Source organism: Pseudorasbora parva, chromosome 21 (assembly GCF_024679245.1).
Source record: "Pseudorasbora parva isolate DD20220531a chromosome 21, ASM2467924v1, whole genome shotgun sequence".
Classification (NCBI taxonomy): Eukaryota; Metazoa; Chordata; class Actinopteri; order Cypriniformes; family Gobionidae; genus Pseudorasbora; species Pseudorasbora parva.
The window spans coordinates 41,370,006-41,397,335 of NC_090192.1; the positions used below are offsets into that span (position 1 = coordinate 41,370,006).

Here is a 27,330-nt window from a genome sequence, read left to right on the forward strand (position 1 = left end):
AGTGTTTGAGTGAGCGAGATCCATATGGACCCGCCGCTCCGAGACTGACAGAGTGATAATTAAAACAGTATAAATATAGCTGCTGGGAACAGCTGGTGTTGGTGTGTGTGTGTGTGTGTGTGTGTGAGAGAGAGAGAGAGACAGAGAGAGAGAGAAGCGGAAAGAGACACACTGCAGGTTTTAAGGCCAGACACAAACACAAGTACACAATCACAGAGTATTTGCTCCATTCATCACAAGAGCGTCATCCTGTTGCACCACACACACACACACACACACACACACACACACACACACACACACACACTCAACACGTGTCTCAGTGAAGATCTGCTCTCTTTAATCAATGCATTTCATGACTTCAGTTTCATTGTGATATAAAAATACTGCTGTGCAAAACATATTCTTTAAGAAAGTTGAAATGAAGACATAAAAAGTCAAAATTATGACAAATTCACTTACAAGTCATTTAGTACTAAATCGAAACTGACTTGAGATTTAATTATGCGAGAAATTAAATTCATGACAATTAGCTTAAATTACTTTTGACTCAAAAAGTTATAAAAGTAAAAAAAATCTGAAGTATTATATAAAAAAAAATTTGACGTCATAATTATGATAAGGCAAGACTGACAATTTTCTGAAATATGACAAAAAATAGAAATTGTCATAATTATGAGATAAAGTTGCAATTATGACAAAAAGTCAAAACTGACAATCGAAAATGGTGACAAACTTAAATTATGACAATTCATAATTGATATAAAGTTTGAATTATGATGTAAAATGTTGAAAATATGACTTTAAAAGTTGTTGTTATTATGAGAAAAAGCCAAAAACTGACAATTTGTTGAAATATGACAACAACTAAAAAATGTTATAATTATGAGATAAAAAGTTGCAATTATGACATAAAAAGTCAAAACTATAACATTCGAAAATTATGACAACTTGATAAGTCATAATTTTGATATAAAGTCAAAATTATGACACTCTAATAATTATTACGTCATCATTTTGACTTTATATCATAATGACTTTTCAAGTTTTTGTTTTAATTTTCTCATTTTTATGATGATTTACCAAAGCATGGTTTTTTCCTGCTGTGTGTGGCCTTCCATTGGTGAGACGATCTCGCATTCGCTTGCTTCAGTTCTGACTTATTTTAGAATTGAGATAAATCGATTATGGCGCGGATTAGGAAACTCGCTTCCACACACTGGGCCTCATTCACGAAACACGAGCAGAACGAATGTGTGTGTAAATCGTTCATAAAGCCACTCTGACGTAAAGTTCGGATTCACGAAAATGTTCGTATTTTCAAAATGTTAGTTGGTACGAAAGAAATGTACACCTGCTCCCTCCCACGAGCAAACGGTGCGTAAAACATTGAACGTTTTGTGTTGTTATTTAGGCAAACTGATGACACTGCATTTGATGCACTATAGGGCAGGCCTACCGTAATAATATTTCAGGAGTTGATTTGCCCCGTCTTTTTGGTTTTGTTTTGTTTTGCACTGTTTAACGTCGGGCAATAGGCAGCGCTTGTCGCTGCCATTTTTTACCAGGCCGTCCAATCACAGTGGACAAGGGGCAGGACATAAACTACTCCGACCAATCATCCCACTTGTACACCAACCGAACAACAATAAAAGAGAAGTTATCGTGTGTCCACCAAAGCATGTTTTAGTCAGCTAAACACCTGGTGCGCTTCTGAAAACGGCCAGCTGGTGGCGCTTGAGCGCTTTTCCAGCTGAGATACTTCGGTAGCTATGATACAGAATATCCATGGCAGTAATGTGATACTAGTTAGCCTGGATGCCAGCCGAACTCAGCCCCGCCCACAAAATGTTTTGGTCGGGCGGTTTGGTCTGGCCTTGCTCAACAGAGGAGTGATTATCTCCGAACAGAAACTGACCAATGAGATCATCAGGGCGGGCTTTAGCTGATGATGGACAGATGATCAACAGAAACTGACCAATGAGATCATCAGGGCGGGCTTTAGCTGATGATGGACAGATGATCAACAGAAACTGACCAATGAGATCATCAGGGCGGGCTTTAGCCATCATCAGGGCTATCTGCAGTTGTAACTCATGGGCGGGGATTATGCTAATTAAGACTGAGCGTGCACGCGCTTCTTATTTACACATGTTTGGAATTCCCTAACACACACACGTTTAACTAACGAATCCGCGGTCTACGAAGCGTTTGTGAATCTGGAGGTCTATTTTACACACAAGAATTTGCTCATATATTTGCGAAAGTTAAATGAATGAGGCCCATAGACCGTCAGATCAGGAGCGGGAATGAAAGTAGCTTGAGTGTGTTTGGATCTTGTTCTAGTTTCTCGCTCCGAGTCGGTGTGATCCAGGGTGTGTGTGTGTCCGGAATCAGTGTTTGAATTAAACACAGGATGCTCTTATTTCTGCTGTCCCTCAAGACTCTCTATCGGGTCTCTTTTAACAAGCCTCTGCAAGACACAATCTCTCAATTTCTCTGCCCTCGAAACCTACTTCCACAAACACTGGGTCAAACATGAAGGTCAGGGCATGAACGAATGCATGAGTTAAAGCACAGCTCCGGTGAAAAAAACCTGGGGGTAATTAACACACTGCAAAAAATGCTCAGAAAAATGTGAGAATAATAATCTAATCTTTCTTGTTTCCGTCCCAAACAGAAAACAAGATTATTTTTCTCACCCCATTGGCAGATTATTTATCTTATTTTAAGCAAAAACTCTCTTCATTTTGAGTTATTTTTCCCCAAAACAAGACAATTACTTTAGCTGTTCTAGTAAATAATTTGTTTTTGTTTAGTTTAGTTAAACAAGACAAAAATACTAAGAAAGAAAAGCATTTTTTGCAGTGTTGCGTTATAAGCTATTTAATCTGTTTTTAGTGAAAAACGCATCCCTGAGAACGATCTACTCCGTAACCATCTGTTAATTATAACAGTTCATTTTTCACCAGAGTTGCCCTTTAATAATGTCTGGCCTCATTTTGTGTGTGTGTGTGTGTGTGTGTGTGTGTGTGTGTGTGTGTGTGTGTGTGTGTGTTTCAGGCTCTGATATCGTCCAGTGGATGCAGAAGAACCTGAACATTGAAGACCAAGGTACAGTATGAGCGCAGACAGAAAAACACACACACACAAACACACACCAATCAGTGTCACCTCAAACCCGTTTAGCGTGTGTTAAACTCATTACTGGAAGATCGTTCAGACCGTTTGTCGTTATTCAATTAGGTTTGCCGAAGGTGACGGCAGTAAATAAACGGCTTGAGGAGGAAATCAAACACTGGCATTTACATCCGCATTGATTTGCGCTTGATTTGACGTGACCTTCATGAAATCAGCTGCTGTTTTACATCCAGAGGACACACGTCTGTCTTCATCTGTGTGTGCACTGCAAAAAATGATTTTCTTACTCAGTATTTTTGTCTTGTTTCTAGTCCAAGCATCAACAAATTCTTAAAACTAGAAGTATTTACTAGACAAGCAAAAGTAATTGTCTTGTTTTGGGAAAAATAACTCAAAATGAAGAGAGTTTTTGCTTAAAATAAGATAAATAATCTGCCAATGGGGTGAGAAAAATAATCTTAATTCAAACAGAAAACAAGATTATTTTTCTCACCCCATTGGCAGATTATTTATCTTAGTTTAAGCAAAAACTCTCTTCATTTAGAGTTATTTTTCCCAAAACAAAACAATTAGTTTTGCTTGGCTAGTAAATGTTTCTTAAAGGAGTGTCTGCATGCGATTTGACTTGTTTAACTTTAGTTAGTGTGTAATGTCGCTGCTTGAGCATAAACAGTCTCTGCAAAGTTACAGCGCTGAGAGTTCAATGCAAACGGAGATATTGTCTTTTAAAGTTACGGCAGTTTAATGCCTACAAAAATGGCCGGTTTGGACTACAACGAGCTTCTTCCTGGGTTGGTGGAAACACACTCAACTCTTCACAAGAGATCATACGAGACACCAATTCCTCCAGTAGTTGACCAGCCGTCAGTCCTCCGCTCATCTTCACACACAGATGAAGATATTAGTGTTGAAATCCGATGGCTCAGAAAGGCCTTCATTGACACCAATGTCATTTCCTCTCTCAAGACCCATAAAGGCACTAAAGACGTCGTTACAAAGCCCATCTCACTACAGCGGCTCTACAGTCATTGATGAAGAGGCCAGAATAGAGTTAGTGCGCAAAAACACTAAATAACGACTTATATAGTGATGGCCGATTTCACAACAAAGCTTCGAACCGTTATGAGTCAGTGAATCGATTCATGAAAGTCAAAGTCTCGTGACTTCAGCAGTTTGACTCGCGATCCGAATCATGTATCGATTCACTGACTCATAACGGTTCAACCAGTTAATAATCAGCATGATTCATGATTCAATCACGTGTCAAACTGCTGAAATCATGTGACTTTGGCGATCCGAATCATGAATCTATGGCTAAAATTGAAAAAAAGCCCTTTCATTGAGACATCAGTAGCTGTATTGGTAGAAATATTGAGTACATTTTTTTTTAAAGAAATCTAAACATTAAACTTCTGCAATCCTGAAATATAATTTAACTCCTAATTATTTTAGTTGCCTTTTGAAAAAAAAATATGAGTATTTTGAGAAGATTGGGAGTCAAAAAGCTCGGGAACTGCTGATCTAGAGCCGGACGGAAGGGGAATGTAGGGATACGTTAAGGAATAATTCATCTGAAAATGAATATTCTGTCATCATTCACACAGCCTGTGATTTAAACTCTTCTGACGTTCTGTGACACACGAATGATTTATTGCTCTGAAATCTGTACGGATCCCTGAGACTCTGCAATCAAAGGACAACAGGCGTTTCATGCAAACATCTCGAGTGGCTCCAGTTGAAGACGTTCTTCATCCCACACAGCCAACAGGCCTTTCATCTCTGAGAGAGACTGATCAAAGAGCCTCTCGTTAAACGTGTGTGTGTGTGTGTGTGTGTGTGCTGCAGTGGAGGCTCTTCATCTGGGGACGCTGATGGCCGCTCACGGTTATTTCTTCCCCATATCGGATCACGTCCTCATGCTGAAGGACGACGGAACCTTCTACCGCTTTCAGGTGAGACTCGGAGATTCTCTCACCTGATTGGCTGACCTCACCTGATGCCATTCATATTCTGATACGTATTCATATTTTCATATTCATTGTCATTCATATTCTGATTTATATGCCTGATGCTATTCTTATTCATATTCATATACATGTCATTCATATTCTGATTCATATTCATGATGTCATTCATATTCTTATTCATATTCATGATGTCATTCATATTCTGATTCATATTCATGATGTCATTCATATTCTGATTCATATTCATGATGTCATTCATATTCTGATTCATATTCATGATGTCATTCATATTCATGATGTCATATTCATGATGTCAGTCATATTCTGATTCATATTCATGATGTCATTCATATTCTGATTCATATTCATGATGTCATTCATATTCATGATGTCATATTCATGATGTCATTCATATTCTGATTTATATTCATGATGTCATTCATATTCATGATGTCATATTCATGATGTCATTCATATTCTTATTCATATTCATGATGTCATTCGTATTCATGATGTCATATTCATGATGTCATTCATATTCTGATTAATATTCATGATGTCATTCATATTCTGATTCATATTCATAATGTCAGTCATATTCTGATTCATATTCATGATGTCAGTCATATTCTGATTCATATTCATGATGTCATTCATATTCTGATTCATATTCATGATGTCATTCATATTCATGATGTCATATTCATGATGTCATTCATATTCTTATTCATGTCATTCATATTCATGATGTCATTCATATTCATGATGTCATATTCATGATGTCCTTCATATTCTTATTCATATTCATGATGTCATTCATATTCATGATGTCATATTCATGATGTCATTCATATTCTGATTCATATTCATGATGTCATTCATATTCTGATTCATATTCATGATGTCATTCATATTCTTATTCATATTCATGATGTCATTCGTATTCATGATGTCATATTCATGATGTCATTCATATTCTGATTAATATTCATGATGTCATTCATATTCTGATTCATATTCATAATGTCAGTCATATTCTGATTCATATTCATGATGTCATTCTTTTCCTGATGCATATTCCTCTGAATGGTTTCATTGACTGAGTGTAAGGCTGGATGTGCTTGAGATGTTCAGCCAGCCGCATCATTTGTCGATATGGTTTATGTAATTCATATTCATGACAATCATATGTCTCTCTCCACTGTGTGAGATCTGAAATGATGAGTGTTTTCTGTTGATCACAGACTCCATACTTCTGGCCATCAAACTGCTGGGAGCCAGAAAACACTGACTATGGTGAGAACACACACACACACACACACACACACACACACACACACGGATGTGATCAGCTGTTTTATCCTCTGATGGAGCTGCATGATCTCTGCTGATGTTCTTGAGCGCTGATGTCCTGAAACACGAGAAAGTGTCGGACCTCATCAGATCAATCGATCAACACACTGAACATGATGTTCAATTCAAAGACAGAGATCACACACACACACACACACACACACACACACACACACACACACACACACACACACACACACACACACACTCCAGAGCTTTTAATAACAGAATATTCATCAGCGTTTCCATTTTTTCTGATCAATGATTTTACATGACCTCAAGCTATTCTTGTTCAAAGGTTGGTGTTTATATTTATATATATATTAAAAAAAACAAATTATCTTTTTCAGATTTGATTAATTTGTCATTTTAAGATTTTCTTTATTTTCACGTATTTTTAATATTTGAGTAATTTCCATGTCTTAAGATTGTATTAATTTGAATGTATTTGTAATAGTTTATTAACTTCCACTTCTTAATTAATAATTCATTAATAATTTTCACATCTCTTTAAAATTGTATACATTTCCATGTAATTTTAATATTTTATTAATTATTTGTTTAATAGTTGATTCATTTTAATGTATTTTTAATAGTTTACTAATTTCCATGACTTAAGATTTATTAATTGTAATGTCTTTTTATGGTTTAATTAATTTAAATGTTTTATTAATAGTTTATTCATTTTAATGTATTTTAAAAAGTTTATTAATTTGAATGTTTTTTTTAAAATAATTAAATAAATTTATTTAAGACTTTATTATTTTTTGTTTTTTTCCAGGTCTAGGAATCACACTTGTAAAATTCCCTCATAAATCCCTGTGAGAATCCTGCTTCATAAATGTTGCAGGAATTAATTAAAATAAGAAATGTTTTTTAGCTGTGTTTGCTTATTTTAATGCTTTAAATAAGCATTAATTCGCTTATTTTCAATAATTGAGTTCCTCTTGCGGCCCCTTTGGAAGAGTGCCGATGCCCCCTAGTGGCCCCTGGATGAGAACCACTGCTCTAAATTGCATGTTTATGTATCTGAATATGTATGTAGAGCAGTGGCGGCTACTGGTCTGTCAGAAAGGGGAAGCTCATTTTTGGCCAATTGTCTTATTTATTTAAAAGTAAATTCTGCCCTACGTTTCCTTTCAAGAAAATGGTCTTTTACCCTGTGAATGAATGAACGATCTAAAAAATATTAAACTCTGTAAAAACTGAAACAAGGAATGTGGTGTATAATTGTGTGAAATGCATGAGAAAATCAAGCAATTTCGCCAAGCAAATATCAAAGAAATAGGTTGCAGAAGTTTTTATTTCGACTTAGTTTTAAGTTTTTATTTTTTACAGTCTATGATTTCGACTGAACGTGAGAAATCCGCGATGGGACTGAGCGCGAATAGCTTCAGTGATTCCTTATAGTACAGAATCGCTGTCAGTCAAAAGGAGATGCAGACCCTCCAATCAACACGCAGAAGCTCGGAGTCCGGGCCAGCCCACTCCCCATTCACTCCCAGAGACGCTGAGCGTCCCGTGGGCGGACTAATCGCAGCGTTTATCCAATGACCGTCTAGTTTCGAAGCGCTGAAAAAAAACGTTCAATGCAGCCCATTGAAGTCAACGGACGCTGGGCTTCAATAGGGAAATGCACTGATTCTGCGGGAATGTATGAGAAGGAAATCGAGTCAGCCGACCTGCTATATGTAACTGATTCTGAACGAACTCGTCTTTGAGATAAACGTTTTCTAACGCATTTTTAGTCAATACAATGTTAATATAATAGTAATTATTTGACCATTAATTTTGTGACATTATAAGGGAAGCCGAGCTTCCTTGCATTCTTAAAGAAATCGCCACTGATGTAGAGTATATTATATTACTAATATAATGTAAAGCTCATTTACTATCCTGCTTAAATCATCAAAACCCTGAAGCTGCACAATCATCAAAGCAACAAATCAAATGCAAATAATGCGTTTGTACAGTGTGTTTCAGTCTCTCTCCTCTCTCTCTCTCTCTCTCTCTCTCTCTCTCTCTCTCCTCTCTCTTCTCTCTCTCTCTCTCTCTCTCTCTCTCTCTCCTCTCTCTCTCTCTCTCTCTCTCTCTCTCTCTCTCTCCTCTCTCTCTCTCTCCTCTCTCTCTCTCTCTCTCTCTCTCTCTCTCTCTCTCCTCTCTCCTCTTCCTCTCCTCTCTCTCTCTCTCTCTCTCTCTCTCTCTCCTCTCTCCTCTCCTCTCCCTTCTCCCTCTCCCTCTCCCTCTCCCTCTCCCTCTCCCTCTCCCTCTCCCTCTCCCTCTCCCTCTCTCCTCTCTCTCTCTCTCTCTCCTCTCCCTCTCTCTCTCTCTCTCTCTCTCTCTCTCTCTCTCCTCTCTCCTCTCCCTCTCCCTCTCCCTCTCTCTCCCTCTCTCTCTCTCTCTCTCTCTCTCCTCTCTCCTCTCCCTCTCTCTCTCTCTCTCTCTCTCCTCTCCCTCTCTCTCTCTCTCTCTCTCTCTCTCCTCTCTCCTCTCCCTCTCTCTCTCTCTTCTCTCCCTCTCTCTCTCTCTCTCTCTCTCTCTCTCCTCTCCCTCTCCCTCTCCCTCTCTCTCTCTCTCTCTCTCCTCTCCCTCTCTCTCTCTCTCTCTCTCTCTCCTCTCTCCTCTCCCTCTCCCTCTCCCTCTCCTCTCTCTCTCTCTCTCTCTCTCTCTCCTCTCCCTCTCCCTCTCTCTCTCTCTCTCTCCTCTCTCCTCTCTCCTCTCCCTCTCCCTCTCCCCTCTCCTCTTCCCTCTCCTCTCTCCTCTCCCTCTCTCTCTCTCTCTCCTCTCCCTCTCCTCTCTCTCTCCCTCTTCCTCTCTCTCTCTCTCTCTCTCTCTCTCTCCTCCTCCCTCTCCTCTCTCTCTTCTCTCTCTCTCCTCTCTCTCTCTCTCCTCTCTCCTCTCTCCTCTCCCTCTCCTCTCCTCTCCTCTCCCTCTCCCTCTCTCTCTCTCTCTCTCTCTCTCTCTCTCTCTCTCTCTCTCTCTCTCTTCCTCTCCCTCTCCCTCTCTCTCTCTCCTCTCTCCTTCTCTCTCTCTCCTCTCTCTCTCTCTCTCCCTCTCCTCTCCCCTCTCCCTCTCCCTCTCCTCTCCTCTCTCTCTCTCCTCTCTCTCTCTCTCTCTCTCTCGGCAGCCGTTTACCTCTGTAAACGAACGATGCAGAATAAAGCTCGTTTGGAGTTGGCTGATTATGAAGCTGTAAGTGTCTCTCTCATCTGTTTTGTATGAATTAATTTAAATCTTAGGTGACAACACTAATAATGTTAACTATCTCATTCTGCAATTTATGGAATAAAGCATCAAACGCTGACTCTGTGTGTGTGTGCGCGTGCGTGCGCTCCGCAGGAGAGTTTGGCGAGACTACAGAGAGCTTTTGCACGGAAATGGGAGTTTATATTTATGCAAGCAGAAGCACAAGCGAAGTAAGTGATCAACTCTTCAGTTGAAAAAATACGGTTTGTACAGTATAAAAACCATTACGCCTATGGAAAGTCCCCACATTTCACAAAAACAAACGTGTGTGTGTGTTATCTCTCCTGTCAGAGTCGACAAGAAACGGGACAAAATCGAGCGGAAGATCCTGGACAGTCAGGAGCGGGCCTTCTGGGACGTTCACAGGCCGGTGGTGAGCTCATAATAAACCATAAAATACACACTACATAGCCAGAAGTATTGGGCCGCCTCTCCAAATGTTCAGTCTCTTCATGACCACAGGTGTATAACTCCAGCTCTCGGCCTGCAGACGCTTCTACACACATTAGTGAAAGAATAGGTCGCTCTCAGGAGCTCAGTGAACTCAAGCGTGGGGCCGTGATAGGCTGACACCTGTGCAATAAGTCCATTCCTGACATTTCCTCACTACTAAATATTCCACGCTCAACTGTTAGTGGGATTAGAACAAAGTGGAAGCCATTGGGAACAACAGCAACTCAGCCACGAAGTGTTAAATCCCAGAGCGGGGTCAGCGCATGCTGAGGGTCACAGTGCGCAGAAGTCTCCAACTTTCTGCAGAGTCAACAGCTCCAGACCTCCAGACTTCTGTGGCCTTCAGATGAGCTCAAGAACAGCGGAGAGAGCTTCATGGAATGGGTTTCCATGGCCGAGCAGCTCATCCAAGCCTTACATCACCAAGAGCAATGCAAAGCGTGGGATGCAGTGGAGTAAAGCAGCCGCCACTGGACTCTAGAGCAGTGAGACGTGTTCTCTGAGCGACCAATCACGCTTCAGTCTGACAATCCCATAGACGAGTCTAGGTTTGGCCGTCGCCAGGAGAACGGGACTCGCCTGACTGCATTGTGCCAAGTGTAAAGTTTGGTGGAGGGGGGGTTATGGTGTTGTTTTTCAGGGGTTGGCCCCTTAGTTCCAGTGAAAGGAACTCTTAATGCTTCACCAAGACATTTTGGACAATTTCATGGTCCTGACTTTGTGGGCTCAGTTTGTGGACGGCCCCTTCCTGTCCCAGCATCACTGCGCTCCAGTGCACAAAGCGTCACTCCATAAAGACATGGATGAGGAGTTTGGTGTGGAGGAACTTGGCTGGCCTGCACAGAGTCCTGAGCTCAACCCGATAGAACAGCTTTGGGATGAATTAGAGCGGAGACTGAGAGCCAGGCCTTCTCGTCCAACATCAGTGCCTGACCTCACAAATGAGCTTCTAGAAGAATGGGCAAAAATCCCCATAAACACACTCCTAAACCTTGAGGAAAGCCTTCCCAGAAGAGCTGGAGCTGTTAGAGAGGGTGGGCCAACTCCAGATTAAACCCCACGGGTTAACAATGGGGAGCTCGTGTGTGTGTGTGTGTGTGTGTGTGTGTGTAGAGGCGGCACAACACTTCTGGAGATATAGTATATGTCATTATTTTGATATGTTAAAATAACATAAACATAACACATTTTTTTTAATGCGTTAATGAATAATGGTGTGTGTGTGTGTTGCAGCCCGGCTGTGTGAACACAACTGAAGCTGACATAAAGAAATCCTCCCGGATGAAGCAGCCTCACAAAACACGAAAGGTAAACAAACACACACACACACACACACATTACTGGCACATAAGTCCCGTCCACTCAGCATTTTATTTTGGCCAGAACGAGATTGTCTGACATATAGTCTGTCTCAGTCAAATACTGGTGCATAAACTCTTGTACTCACAATAAAGAAAGTGTGTGAGTCATTAAGAGTGTGTGTTGAGCCTGTGCTCTTCTTTGTCTCTGCAGTCAGTGTACGGTTTACAGAACGACATCCGCAGCCTCAGTCCCACACACACACCCACACCAGAGGTCAGAGAGCCCACAGAGGACGAGCTGCGGAACCAGGTGACACACACACACACACTCTCTCATACACTCACACACACGCACACACACTCTTAATAAACTCACACACACACAAGCAGGCACACACATACACACACTCTCATACACTTACACACTCTCATAAACATACACACACTCTCTCACACACAAAAACACACACACACTCGCGCATATAGCACTATCATACACACACACGCACTCTCTAACACACATGCGCACACACACACACACTTATGAACTCGCACGCACACACATACACACACTCTCATACACTCACACACACTCTCATAAACTTACACACTCACACACACACACACCCACTCACTCTCTCACACACACACGCACACACTCTCACACATGCACTCACTCTCACGCACACACACTCACTGTCACACACTCACTCTCACACACACAAACTCGCACATGTAGCACTCTCTCACACACTCACTGTCACACACTTACTCTCACACACACACACTCATGCATGCACGCACACGCTCACTTTCTCACACGCACAGATACACTCACTCTCACACACACTCACGCATGCACGCACACGCTCACTTTCTCACACGCACACATACACTCACTCTCACACACACTCACGCATGCACGCACACGCTCACTTTCTTACACGCACACATACACTCACTCTCACACACACTCACGTATGCACGCACACGCTCACTTTCTCACAAGCACACATACACTCACTCTCACACACTCGCATGCATGCACACGCTCACTTTCTTACACGCACACATACACTCACTCTCACACACACTCACGTATGCACGCACACGCTCACTTTCTCACAAGCACACATACACTCACTCTCACACACACTCATGCATGCATGCACACGCTCACTTTCTCACAAGCACACATACACTCACTCTCACACACACTCATGCATGCATGCACACGCTCACTTTCTTACACGCACACATACACTCACTCTCACACACTCATGCATGCACACACACACTCACTGTCTCACACGCACACATACACTCACTCACACACACTTACGCATGCACGCACACGCTCACTTTCTCACACGCACACATACACTCACTCTCACACACTCATGCATGCACGCACACACTCACTTTTTCACACGCACACATACACTCACTCACACACACTCACGCATACACGCACACGCTCACTTTCTCACACGCACACACACTCACTCTCACACACACTCACAGATGCACGCACACGCTCACTTTCTCACACGCACACATACACTCACTCTCACACACACTCACGCATGCACGCACACGCTCACTTTCTCACACGCACACATACACTCACTCTCAACACACTCACGCATGCACGCACACGCTCACTTTCTCACACGCACACATACACTCACTCTCACACACACTCACGCATGCACGCACACGCTCACTTTCTCACACGCACACACACTCACTCTCACACACACTCACAGATGCACGCACACTCACTTTCTCACACGCACACATACACTCACACACACTCATGCATGCACGCACACGCTCACTTTCTCACACGCACACATACACTCAATCTCACACACTCATGCATGCACGCACACGCTCACTTTCTCACACGCACACACACTCACTCTCACACACACTCACAGATGCACGCACACTCACTTTCTCACACGCACACATACACTCACACTCACACACACTCATGCATGCACGCACACGCTCACTTTCTCACACGCACACATACACTCACTCTCACACACACTCACGCTCACTTTCTCACACGCACACATACACTCACTCTCACAAACACTCACAGATGCACGCACACACTCACTTTCTCACACGCACACACACTCACTCTCACACACACTCACGCATGCACGCACACGCTCACTTTCTCACACGCACACATACACTCACTCTCTCACACACTCACGCATGCACGCACACGCTCACTTTCTCACGCACACATACACTCACTCTCACACACACTCATGCATGCACGCACACGCTCACTTTCTCACACGCACACATACACTCACTCTCACACACACTCATGCATGCACGCACACGCTCACTTTCTCACACGCACACATACACTCACTCTCACACACACTCACGCACACGCTCACTTTCTCACACGCACACATACATTCACTCACACACACTCATGCATGCACGCACACGCTCACTTTCTCACACGCACAAATACACTCACTCACACACACTCACGCATGCACGCACTCGCTCACTTTCTCACACGCACACATACACTCACACACACTCACGCATGCACGCACTCGCTCACTTTCTCACACGCACTCACGCATGCACGCACACGCTCACTTTCTCACACGCACACATACACTCACTCTCACACACACTCATGCATGCACGCACACGCTCACTTTCTCACACGCACACATACACTCACTCTCACACACACTCACGCACGCACACGCTCATGCTCACTTTCTTACACGCACACATACACTCACTCTCACACACACTCACGCATGCACGCACACGCTCACTTTCTCACAAGCACACATACACTCACTCTCACACACACTCACGTACAGTATTGTTCAAAATAATAGCAGTATAATGTGACTAACCAGAATAATCAAGGTTTTTAGTATATTTTTTATTGCTACGTGGCAAACAAGTTACCAGTAGGTTCAGTAGATTCTCAGAAAACAAATGAGACCCAGCATTCATGATATGCACGCTCTTAAGGCTGTGCAATTGGGCAATTAGTTGAAAGGGGTGTGTTCAAAAAAATAGCAGTGTCTACCTTTGACTGTACAAACTCAAAACTATTTTGTACAAACATTCTTTTTTCTGGGATTTAGCAATCCTGTGAATCACTAAACTAATATTTAGTTGTATGACCACAGTTTTTTAAAACTGCTTGACATCTGTGTGGCATGGAGTCAACCAACTTGTGGCACCTCTCAGCTGTTATTCCACTCCATGATTCTTTAACAACATTCCACAATTCATTCACATTTCTTGGTTTTGCTTCAGAAACAGCATTTTTGATATCACCCCACAAGTTCTCAATTGGATTAAGGTCTGGAGATTGGGCTGGCCACTCCATAACATTAATTTTGTTGGTTTGGAGCCAAGACTTTGCCCGTTTACTAGTGTGTTTTGGGTCATTGTCTTGTTGAAACAACCGTTTCAAGGGCATGTCCTCTTCAGCATAGGGCAACATGACCTCTTCAAGTATTTTAACATATGCAAACTGATCCATGATCCCTGGTATGCGATAAATAGGCCCAACACCATAGTAGGAGAAACATGCCCATATCATGATGCTTGCACCTCCATGCTTCACTGTCTTCACTGTGTACTGTGGCTTGAATTCAGAGTTTGGGGCTCGTCTCACAAACTGCCTGTGGCCCTTGGACCCAAAAAGAACAATTTTACTCTCATCAGTCCACAAAATGTTCCTCCATTTCTCTTTAGGCCAGTTGATGTGTTCTTTGGCAAATTGTAACCTCTTCTGCACATGCCTTTTTTTTAACAGAGGGACTTTGCGGGGGATTCTTGAAAATAGATTAGCTTCACACAGACGTCTTCTAACTGTCACAGTACTTACAGGTAACTCCAGACTGTCTTTGATCATCCTGGAGGTGATCATTGGCTGAGCCTTTGCCATTCTGGTTATTCTTCTATCCATTTTGATGGTTGTCTTCCGTTTTCTTCCACGTCTCTCTGGTTTTGCTCTCCATTTTAAGGCATTGGAGATCATTTTAGCTGAACAGCCTATCATTTTTTGCACCTCTTTATAGGTTTTCCCCTCTCTAATCAACTTTTTAATCAAAGTACGCTGTTCTTCTGAACAATGTCTTGAACGACCCATTTTCCTCAGCTTTCAAATGCATGTTCAACAAGTGTTGGCTTCATCCTTAAATAGGGGCCACCTGATTCACACCTGTTTCTTCACAAAATTGATGACCTCAGTGATTGAATGCCACACTGCTATTTTTTTGAACACACCCCTTTCAACTAATTGCCCAATTGCACAGCCTTAAGAGCGTGCATATCATGAATGCTGGGTCTCATTTGTTTTCTGAGAATCTGCTGAACCTACTGGTAACTTGTTTGCCACGTAGCAATAAAAAAATATACGAAAAACCTTGATTATTCTGGTTAGTCACATTGTACTGCAATTATTTTGAACAATACTGTATGCACGCACACGCTCACTTTCTTACACGCACACATACACTCACTCACACACTCATGCATGCACGCACACGCTCAATCTCACACACACTCACGCATGCACGCACACGCTCACTCTCACACACACTCACGCATGCACGCACTCACACACACACAATCTCACACACATACACACGCTCATGTACTTTTACTCTCACACTCACTCTCGCACGCTCTTACACACACACATCTTTTGAGTCTTCAAATCATCTCACACATTCATTTGATCCATTTGCATTCCTGATACATTGATTATAAAATTCTGCCTGCAATTAAAAACAAAAAAAATCATCATCTGAGCAAGAAATAATCTGCGGTGATTTGTTGTGTCTCAGATACAGGACTGGCAAACGCAGCTGGACAGACATCGGTTAAAGATGTCCAAAGTTGCAGAGAGGTGAGTAAACTCCTTATAAACTACTAAAGTTACTCGTTATAAACCACCGTTCAAAGGTTCGAGTTTTAATGTTTCTCAGGGAGGCTCTTCTGCTGTCACTTTAGATAAACCATTATTATTAGTAATGATCATTAATGTGTGTGTCTGTAGTTTGCTGAGTTACTCAGAACAGTATATGGAGTACGATCCGTTCTTCACAACACCAGATCCGTCGAACCCCTGGATCTCTGATGACATCACTTCCTGGGAGCTGGAGGCCAGGTGTGATTAAACATTACAATTATTGTTATTATTACTATTACTCTTTTATTCTTTGACAACATGCTCAAAGTCATGAACCATGAAACCAACCTTCTAATGGTTTGGATAAGCTGTATTGTGTCTGGCACAACATTAAAGATGATAGGGCGGAGTCTGTCAGCAGTCGTGGGAGGGGTCTATGCTGATAGGGTGGAGTCAGTCAGCAGTCGTGGGCGGGGTCTATGCTAATAGGACGGAGTCTGTCAGTAGTGGTGGGCGGGGTCTATGCTGATAGGGCGGAGTCTGTCAGCAGTCATGGGAGGGGTCTATGCTGATAGGGTGGAGTCAGTCAGCAGTCGTGGGCGGGGTCTATGCTAATAGGGGGGAGTCTGTCAGTAGTGGTGGGCGGGGTCTATGCTGATAGGGCGGAGTCTATGCTGATAGGGCGGAGTCTATCAGCAGTTATGGGAGGGGTCTATGCTGATAGGGTGGAGTCAGTCAGCAGTCGTGGGCGGGGTCTATGCTAATAGGGCGGAGTCTGTCAGTAGTGGTGGGCGGGGTCTATGCTGATAGGGTGGAATCAGTCAGCAGTCGTGGGCGGGGTCTATGCTAATAGGGCGGAGTCTGTCAGTAGTGGTGGGCGGGGTCTATGCTGAAAGGGCGGAGTCTGTCAGCAGTTATGGGAGGGGTCTATGCTGATAGGGTGGAGTCAGTCTGCAGTTGTGGGCGGGGTCTATGCAAATAGGGCGGAGTCTGTCAGTAGTGGTGGGCGGGGTTTATGCTGATAGGGCAGAGTCTGTCAGCAGTCGTGGGCGGAGTCTGTCAGCAGTCCTGGGCGGGGTCTATGCTGATAGGGCAGAGTCTGTCAGCAGTCGTGGGCGGGGTCTATGCTGATAGGGCAGAGTCTGTCAGCAGTCGTGGGCGGGGTCTATGCTGATAGGGCAGAGTCTGTCAGCAGTCGTGGGCGGGGTCTATGCTGATAGGGCAGAGTCTGTCAGCAGTCCTGGGTGGGGTCTATGCTGATAGGGTGGAGTCTGTCAGCAGTCATGGGCGTGTCCTGAAGTGTTTGACAGAAAAATAACTTCTGTCTCTCAGTAAAGAGCCCGGGCAACAGCGGGTGAAGCGCTGGGGATTCGGATTCAACGAGGTTCTGAAGGACCCAGTCGGGAGAGAGCAATTCCTGAAGTTCCTGGAGTCCGAGTTCAGCTCAGAGAACCTGAGGTACTGTATGACACAATATAACAGAGAACATTCTCTCAACGTTACAACCAGAGGTGGACAAACTACACAACTCCATTACTTGAGTAAAAGTAACAGTACCGCTGGTCAATTATTACTCCGTTACAAGTGAAAATTGTAAAAATTTGAGTTTACTTTTACTGGAGTAAAAGTACAGAAGTAATTGTTTCCAAAGGTGCTTAAGTATCAAAAGTAAATGTCCTTCTTTATGTCGCCGCATTATTGTATTATAGTTGTATAAATGCACATTATGCCATCATGGTTTAAGCCAGTCAGTGACGCTCCATCTGACACACTAGCAGACGACTAACTTAAACTCATTTAAATACTTGTAGAAAAGTTACAAAGCTGCTGTCACTTTAAGGCCGAATGCACGGATCCAATACACTGATACACATCTGATATTCTCACACTGTTCACCTTCACTGAAGACAGAATCAACTTTGTTTATGTCAATCCTCCACTAAATGAGCATTTGGACATCCGTCTTCTTCCATTTTGCTCTAAACTATAAATCAGTGTTTAATAAATGCTGTGAAATCATTGAACTTCACGAGACTCTACAAGAGTGATTCCTGAAAGGCTTTCTGCAAAAACCCAAACACCTTTTAAAGAAGAAAAAAATCATCACTGACTTTCAAAGCTGCGACAGAAACGACTTTCCACTTCGAGGACCTTGATAGAAATGTAGTGGAGTAAAGAGGACGATATTTGTCTTTCAGATGGAGTGAAGTTAAAGTCAGAAGATTACAGAAAAAATAATACTCCAGTAAAGCACAGAGACTCAAACAGTGAACTTCAGTACAGGACTCGAGTAGTAGTAGACAAATCTTTTTATTGAATTTTCCAAACATTTAAACAATCACATCAAAATAAAATGTTAATACAACATTGCAAATATTATAGTAAAACAAAACCAACACAGCAAATGCTCTTCTTACTCAGTATTTTTGTCTTGTTTCTAGTCCAAACATCTAAAAATTCTTAAAACAAGAAGTATTTACTAGATAAGCAAAAGTAATTGTCTTGTTTTGGGAAAAATAACTCAAAATGAAGAGAGTTTTTGCTTAAAATAAGATAAATAATCTGCCAATGGGGTGAGAGAAATAATCTTAATTCAAACAGAAAGCATTTTTAGAAGTATAAGCCAAGTCCTCTGGTCTGCGCAGGTTTTGGCTGGCGGTTCAGGAGCTGAAGAAGCGTCCCATCCGTGAGGTTCCCAGCCGGGTGCAGGAAATCTGGGAAGAGTTTTTGGCTCCTGGAGCTCCGAGTGCCATCAACGTCGACTCCAAGAGCTACGACAAAACCACGCAGAATGTCAAAGATCCCGGCCGATACGCTTTCGAAGACGCTCAGGTCTGTTGCTCTGTGCTCTTTATTTCACAGCCCTTAAAATAACTCATTAAAGGGTTAGTTCACCCAAAAATGAAGATTCTGTCATTAACTCCTCTCCCTCATGTGGTTGGACACCCGTCAGACCTTCGTTCATCTTCAGGGTCTTGTGAGTGGGAATGGACTGAATGCCAGTGGAGGCCTATCTGAAGCCTTTCTCAGCTTTACACTAAAATATCTTCATCTGTGTTCTGAAGATGAACGAAGGTCTGACGGGTGATTCAATGACAGTAATTAATGAAATAATTTTCATTTTTGTGTGAACTAACCCTTTAATAAGTCCTTAAAAAATGCTCTTCTTACTTGTCTCGTTTCCAGTCTAAATATCAAAAAATTCTTAAATCAAGATGCATTTACTAAATAAGTATAATGGCATGAAATAATTTTCTTTGTTTTCTTAACAATCAAATCAAAATGAAGAGAGTTTTTACTTAAAATAAGATAAATAATCTGCCAATGGGGTGAGAAAAATAATCTTGTTTTCTGTTTGAATTAAGATTATTTTTCTCACTCCATTGACAGATTATTTATCTTATTTTAAGTAAAAACTCTCTTCATTTTGAGTTATTTTCCCCAAAATAAGACAATTACTTTTGATTGTCTAGTAAATACTTCTTGTTTTAAGAGTTTTTCTAGATGTTTGGACTTGAAACGAGACAAAAATACTGAGTAAGAAGAGCATTTTGTGCAGTGCAATTTGTGAGCGAAGTCAGTACGTTGTACAGTCCCTGACAAAAGTCTTGTCGCTTATCTATTTTCTAGAAATACCTGATATTAACCTGACTTTTAATTAATTAATTGGTGTTAGAAATAGCTCATATGAAAAGCTAAAACCCTCCCAAATGATGTTTAATGCACTGAAATAAATAATTTTCATAGAAAAAATATTTATCATTCAATCAAGACAGAAAGGTCAAATTTTGGCAAGACAAGTTTTGTCGCCTATACAGAAATTTAACAAATTTACTGCAAATACAAAAATATGTCAGCAAATTAAGTTGTGGTGCTGTGAGATCCAAATGTAATATCTTGTATGACTTCCATGAGCTTGAAGGACTGCATCCATGCGGTTTGGCAAGGATTCATACAATTTATTGATGAAGTCATCAGGAATAGCTAAGAAAGCAGTCTTGCATGCCTCCCAGAGTTCATCAATATTCTTTGGTTTCGTCTTCCATGCGTCCTCTTTCATCCTACCCCACATATGCTCAATGATGTTCATGTCTGGTGACTGGGCTGGCCAATCCTGGAGCATCTTGATCTTCTTCGCCTTGAGGAACTTTGATGTGGAGATGGAAGTATGCGATGGAGCACCGTCCTGCTGCAGAATTTGGCCTCTTTTATGGTTGGGAATAAGAGGTAGCTAAGATTTCTTGGTATTTTAGACTATTGATGTTGCCTTCCACCCTGCAGATCTCTCGCACACCCCCATACTGGATGTAACCCCAGACCATGATTTTTCCGCCACCAAACTTCACTGTTTTCTGGGTGAATCTCGGATCCATTCTGGCTCCAGTAGGTCTCCTGCAATATTTGCGGCGACTGTGGTGTAATTCAACAGAAGATTCATCTGAAAAATCCACCTTCTGCCACTTTTCCAGCGTCCATCCTTTTAGCAGGCTGTGGGTCTTGGCAAATGCCACACGGTTTTTCAATTGTCTTTTGTTTAGTGCTGGCTTCTGGCCACTGATTCGACCATGGAGGCCATTTCGAGACAGAATCCGACAAACTGTTCTGGTTGACACAGGGACTTCAGGTGACCGGGTCTCGTGGAGCTCTGCTGCAGTGGAAAATGGGCTGGCCTTGGATTTTCGAGCCAACAAACGGTCCTCTCGAGCAGTTGTCTTGTGGGGTCTGCCTGACCTGGGCTTGTCAAAAACGTCTCCAGTCTCTTCAAATCTTTTTTTATCCTCTGTACTTGATGCTGAGACACATTGAAGGTGTCTGCCACATCAGCAGTGGATCTGGACTTCAGCCTCTTGATAATCAAAACTTTAGTCTCTGGGTGAATCTTAGGCATGTTTGCAGAGGTCTAGTTGCAGTTGATGTGAAGGTCTAGCGTACTGGGGTTCTTTTTATACACACTTGAGACCTAATTGATCCATTATTAGTCACAGGTGAAGCTCATATGACAAGGTGACAACACTTATGTCTTTGCAAAAATTGACTCAATGGGCTTTACCAAGCTGTGAATATTAGAATACTTTTTGAAAGTTTAGTTTTTCACTGAAACATTATCACAAAAGCTGGTGGGATTAAAATGAGCCATTTCTTGTAAGAAAATCTTGATTAGAAATATATTTCAGCGGCACTTTAGGTCAATTTGTACACAAGCGACAAGACTTTTGGCAGGGACTGTAGTCCAATGCGATGACATTCGCTAGCATTGTGGGGAAAAATGACCAGGGGTCTCATTTATAAAACTTTGCGTAGATTTCATCCTAAAAGTGTACGTACGTACAAAAGCTATTCAGATTTATAAAACCATGTGTACACCAGAAGCTGCGCAAAAACCCCTTTATAATCCCAGCCAGCAGCAGATTGTATGTGCATCTCCACCCGACTCCTCCCCGAAATCACCATATATGGAGCTGACAACGCCTAGTTTTACTATGCATGACCTCATCTGCATATCATTTGCATGCATATTCCCATCCACATGACACCATGTTTAACACTGTCAAAGGTAAAAGACATTGAAAAATATTAGATACGGACTATAAATGGCATTTGTGCTTCACACATTACATTGCTGAATATCATTCAATATAATTTTTATGTTGTAGATCAGGGGTTTTCAAACCATTCCTGGAGCCTCCCCAGCACTGCACATTTTGGATATCTCCCTTATTGGACACACCAGGCTCAGGTCATGGAGTACTAAACTAATCAGCTGATGAGTTAATACAGCTGTGTTAAATAAGACACCCATCCATCATATGCAGCGCCTTTTACTATACAGAAGCCTAATAACCCTTTAAGAATCTGAAATCGGATTGGCAAAGTAGGGGGCTGCATATGTTGGACGAGTGTCTTATTTAACACAGCTGTATTAACTCATCAGCTGATTAGTTTAGTACTAAACTAATCCAATATGTGCAGTGCTGGGGAGGCTCCAGGAATGGTTTGAAAACCCCTGTTGTAGAATAAATATATCAAAATATCCATAAAAACATAAATAAATAAAGTGTTATTTTAGGCTAATTAAAAACATTTCGTTAATTTTAAACACTTCAAATCTAATGAAATTGATGCAGTTTTGCTGATAATGTCCCTAGATGAAAACTCGTTCTCTCCTCATTCTGCCGTAATCCTCCAGCAGTGCTATCATAACGCATTACATACCCAGGTCACCGGAGGAGTTATGTTTTTAACAAATAGACTGATCGTTAACACCTCGACAAAATCACAGAGTTAATTTGTGTGGGAAGATTGAAGATGAAATGTTATAGTGAACACATGCTTCTTCATGACGGTTTTGTAATGTAATAGTTAGGGCTGATGATGAGTAGCGATTGTGCTTCATGACTGTATTTGCAGACTTTGACATTTTATGATATATGTAGCCTACATTAAGGTAAATATTTCATTTTTGTGGACGATGTGACTGTAAGGCAGCGGTATATTATTTCAATACATCTTGAATTACAATTGTATTTTACTAGATGCATATAGCCTAAAACAATCAGCACTCAATAACACTGTTGGATTTAATCTTCATGACAATGTGTATAACGTATGCAATGGAGTGAAAATGAAATGTCAATAATTAATTCTTATAATCGTTCTTCACACATTTATTTTCTACAATCTAACTTCAGTTCGCGATTTCACCATCTGTGTCGCCAGTTCCCTTTGGCCCCGTTCACACTGCAGGCAAAAGTGGCCCAAATCTGATTTTTTTGGGGGTCAAGTGACCAGGTCAGACCTCTTCAGAGGTAGTGTGAACACTCAAATCTAGCCCAGATCTGATTTTTTCCAATTCGGCCGCAGTGTGAACAACCAAAGCGGATATGATGCGTATTTTACGTCAATCTATGTCGACATTTGTCACAATTATGCACCAGCGAGTTAGCCCTAGACACAACAGACACAGACAAACATTAAAAACATGCCTAGATCTGGAGAACAGCGATGGAGCGAGTCAGTGGAGGGCGAGGGAGGTGTTAGACCTCATTAGTATATGGGGAGATACTTCAGTTCAAGCTACGCTAGAAGGATCCTACCGTAACCGTTCCGTTTTTGAAAGCACACGAAATGGAAGAACGGGGACTTCAGTGCCAAAGGAAGGTGACAAAAGGCCAAAATAACCAATTTTGCTCTCTTTTCGTTCTTCTCCTCTTCAGCTCCTGCTCATTACTGTTATGGCTTCCATTACACAAACATGTTTAAATAAAAGTGAAAATGCTTACGTCCTCTATAACCTCCCGAACTTTAGTGCATCAGCGTGCTGCGTCTGATATTGTTCTTTTGCACATGTGGGTTAGTTTGAAACCTGAAACAGTTCACACTGGAATCAGATTTAGGCCACATTTTAAAAGGTAATGTGAACAGCCGAACAAAAAATCAGATCTGAGCAAAAAACGGGGCCTTAGTCTCCAGAATGTGCGCACAGCTCAAAGTTTGCTTAAAGGTGCGCACATTCTCCCGTCAGGTTTGTTTTTTATTGATCACAACCTTTGCGTGGGAGCTGGCGTACGTACGTTTCCAGCCGTGTTTTGTGTGTGCGCACGCTTTATAAATGAGACCCCAGAACATTAATTCATCGTTATTCCATCGTCGTCATGTGACTGACACGGCTTGTGTTTCCTCCATCAGGAGCACATTTATAAGCTGATGAAGAGCGACTCCTACAGCCGGTTCATCAGATCGAGTGCCTATCAGGAGATGCTGCAGGCCAAGAAAAAGGTAAAGCCCATGAAACGCCTGGAGACCGCCATCTGACCGCGTCTGAAACACACACGGCATGCAGAGCTGGAACCGGCTCCGTGAAATCAGGCTTGGTTTAGACTAGTTCTGTCCGTCTTACGTTTGAAAAAACACCACACTGCAAAAAATGCTTTTCTTACTTAAGCCCCGTTTCCACCGCAGGAACTTTGGCTGGTACTCGGTGTGTTTCGACCGCAGGGTCTAAATGAAGTTCCAGGTAAATATTTCCCCCTCCAAACGGCCCTGCTCGCGAGGTAGTACTTTTTCAAGGTTCAGGAACTTTCGAGGGCGGGGCTTGGGCGCTGAACATGCTGATTGGTTGAGCTCACGCAGCATTTTATTTCAACCGGCATTTTTAAGTCTTTTGTGAGGTTCGTTCTGCGTTCAGTAAATATCAGTCTTGCTCTCTGTCTGATGGCGCGCGTTCGTCTCAGCCATCTCATGTGCAATGTCCGTAATAGCTGAAAATAATATAGATTGTCATTTTAAATCTAGCTTTACAAGCTTTCTGAATATGCTGCTCTTTTCTGTCGTTGTTAATGACCTCTTTAGTAAACCTAACCTTATACATAACCAGCAAAAGCAGCACAGCTTGAATCTCTTCCATACTCGTTATTCATTTTTTTACAGTCTATTTTCCACCATGTAAACGACCTGACCGATTACTTTTAACTGTGTGTGAGAGAAATAATCTTGTTTTCTGTTTAAATTAAGATTATTTTTCTCACCCCATTGGCAGATTATTGATCTTATTTTAAGCAATTTTTCCCTAAAACAAGACAATAATTTTTACTTGTCTAGTAAATGTTTCTTAACGTAAGGATTTTTAGATGTTTGGACCAGAAACGACACAAAATACTAAGTAAGAAGAGCATTTTTTGCAGTGCGCGTGTTTCTCAGTGCCATGTCTTCATTCTGCTTAATTTCTTGTTTTTTTCGCTGTATGTCTGAGTTATTTCTATTAAAAACTCCTTGTTTTCCGTCACATCTCCGGTTCTGCTGTTCTTTCTTGCGTGTGTCGTTTGTCTTGCATGTGTTCTTCTTTTCTTTTCTGTCCGTTTTGTTCTTGAAGTGATGAAAGTGGAAGCGCTGAGGCTGGTTTTCTGCTTGTGTGGTAAGTGTGAGGCTCATGTGGATCTGAATCTTCAGTGTTAGCACAGTTAGACACTGCCCCTTTGAACTAATTAGGATTTGTTCATTATAAAATGCTAATTATGATTTTCAGAGGTTTCTGAAGGATCATGTGACTCTGAAGACTGGAGTAATGATGATTAATTCAGCTTTGATTACCGGAATAAATCACACTTTAATATATACTGCAAAAAATGCTTTTATTACTCAGTATCTTTGTCTTGTTTCTAGTCCAAAAATCTAAAAATTCTTACATTAAGAAACATTTACTAGACAAGCTGAAGTGGGGAGAGAAATAATCTTAATTCAAACAGAAAACAAGATTATTTTTCTCACCCCATTGGCAGATTATTTATCTTATTTTAAGCAAAAACTCTCTTCATTTTGAGTTATTTTTCCCTAAACAAGACAATTACTTTTGCTTGTCTAGTAAATGTTTCTAATGTAAGAATTGTTAGGTATTTTGACTAGAAACAAGACAAAAATACTAAGAAAAGCATTTTTTGCAGTGTATTCACATAGAGAACAGATGGAGATGATATTTCACTGATTTATGATCAGATAAATGAGCCGGAGAGACTTTACTTAAAGGGTTTGTGTATATTGCATTATAAAGATATTCATAGTATACAATATATCGTCTCATAAATAATTAAACCAAACAAAAATTGCATTAGAATACTCACAGATTCCTTATATCTAATATTGTAATGCATTTTTTTTTCTAAAGGTGTATTAAAGGTTCAAGCATAATTAATGCATTAAATGTACTTTATAATACATAAAGGCTTGGGGTAAAGTTCTTTCAAAAACATTAATAAATCATCAATATTCCAAACGTTTGACCGCTAGTGTGAAATGCTGTAAATTACCTCAGAAAATGTATTATGTATTTCCAGTGTTATTTTAGTATCACTGAGTTTGCATTAATATTTTGAATCAGTATTTATTTGTTTTATTTTTTAGTAGTCTGACCAATAAATGGGTGATTTAAACTCAACATTTTCTGAATTGAGCATATTTTCCAGAACATGCATCGCCCCAAAGCCGTGTTATAGAATCATGTTGTTTTATTCTGATCATTCTGATGATGATTGACAGCGTTTCACAGATGCTGGAGCTGTAAAATGGCAGATTTACTGCGGTAAACACTGACTGATGCTCCATATGAGTGATCATCAGTGTTGGGAGTAACGCATTACAAAAGTAATACATTACAGTAACTTATTACTTTTTGCTGTAACGCAGTAGTGTAAGGCATTACTAATCAATTTTCAGTAATATTTTACTCGGTACATTTCCAGTAACGCTTGCGTTACCCCCCCCCCCCCCCCCAAAAAAAAAATACAATAAAAGGAAAAGAAAAAAAAGACGCGATACATTAACGCATGAAAAATGCAAGTTATTACCTGTTCGTGGTCATTCAATAGCCACGTGTAGTGTCCAGGTTAGTAATTAAATACTAAATGACAGCTGACATATTTTTGTATAGCGATTTGCTTCATTTTCCTTCAATTCAGTACTTCAATTCATCTCCCTCTTGCTGGTGTACTTTTGGATATTGTGTGACATAGTCCAGTGAAGGCGTACGTGTTTATTGCGGATTTTACAGAAGTGCTGCAGGCATGATTTCAGCCTCTGTGCTCGCGCTGGCCAGTGGAAAAGTGGCTAAAGAAGGTTTAAAGGCTCTGCCGTTTCAAAGACTAGCACAACGGCAAGCGCGTCAAAGTCGGACGAGAGACAAGGCGCGCGCTGCTGAGCCAAACTATAGGCCTAATGCCTAAACAACACTTGGGTGAAGATGACAGAATAAGACTACTGCACACCGGGACACCGTCGTTTAGATTTTTTTTAATTATAAAGTAATTTAGTTCAGTTAGAGAACAGCCGTTCAAATAAAAACTGAAGGTGTCTGCTAAGCATGAGCTGGTGATCTTGAGCTGACAGATGATCGCGGAAGATTTGGTTTCAAAGTAAAATGTAAAAGCGCCTATTAAAGGGGGTTTGT

The 27,330-nt window shown here is 41.3% G+C and overlaps 1 protein-coding gene across 2 annotated transcripts in view; it reads left to right on the forward strand.

The window, feature by feature from the left end:
- The window catches only part of rgs7b (regulator of G protein signaling 7b), a 66,468-nt gene that overhangs the window by 33,790 nt on the left and 5,348 nt on the right, over positions 1-27,330 (forward strand). Inside the window, exons 4-16 of one of the 2 annotated variants that reach the window (XM_067430179.1) lie at positions 3,064-3,114; positions 4,987-5,093; positions 6,353-6,404; positions 9,589-9,653; positions 9,801-9,877; positions 9,999-10,080; positions 11,394-11,468; positions 11,673-11,771; positions 16,330-16,391; positions 16,542-16,652; positions 17,727-17,852; positions 19,040-19,226; positions 24,081-25,518. In XM_067430179.1, the coding sequence (XP_067286280.1) occupies positions 3,064-3,114; positions 4,987-5,093; positions 6,353-6,404; positions 9,589-9,653; positions 9,801-9,877; positions 9,999-10,080; positions 11,394-11,468; positions 11,673-11,771; positions 16,330-16,391; positions 16,542-16,652; positions 17,727-17,852; positions 19,040-19,226; positions 24,081-24,206 (1,220 nt within the window). In that variant the 3' untranslated portion in view covers positions 24,207-25,518. Of the gene's footprint in view, positions 1-3,063; positions 3,115-4,986; positions 5,094-6,352; positions 6,405-9,588; positions 9,654-9,800; positions 9,878-9,998; positions 10,081-11,393; positions 11,469-11,672; positions 11,772-16,329; positions 16,392-16,541; positions 16,653-17,726; positions 17,853-19,039; positions 19,227-24,080; positions 25,519-27,330 lie in introns of those variants that run through there. The other variant, XM_067430180.1, reaches the window with a different exon arrangement.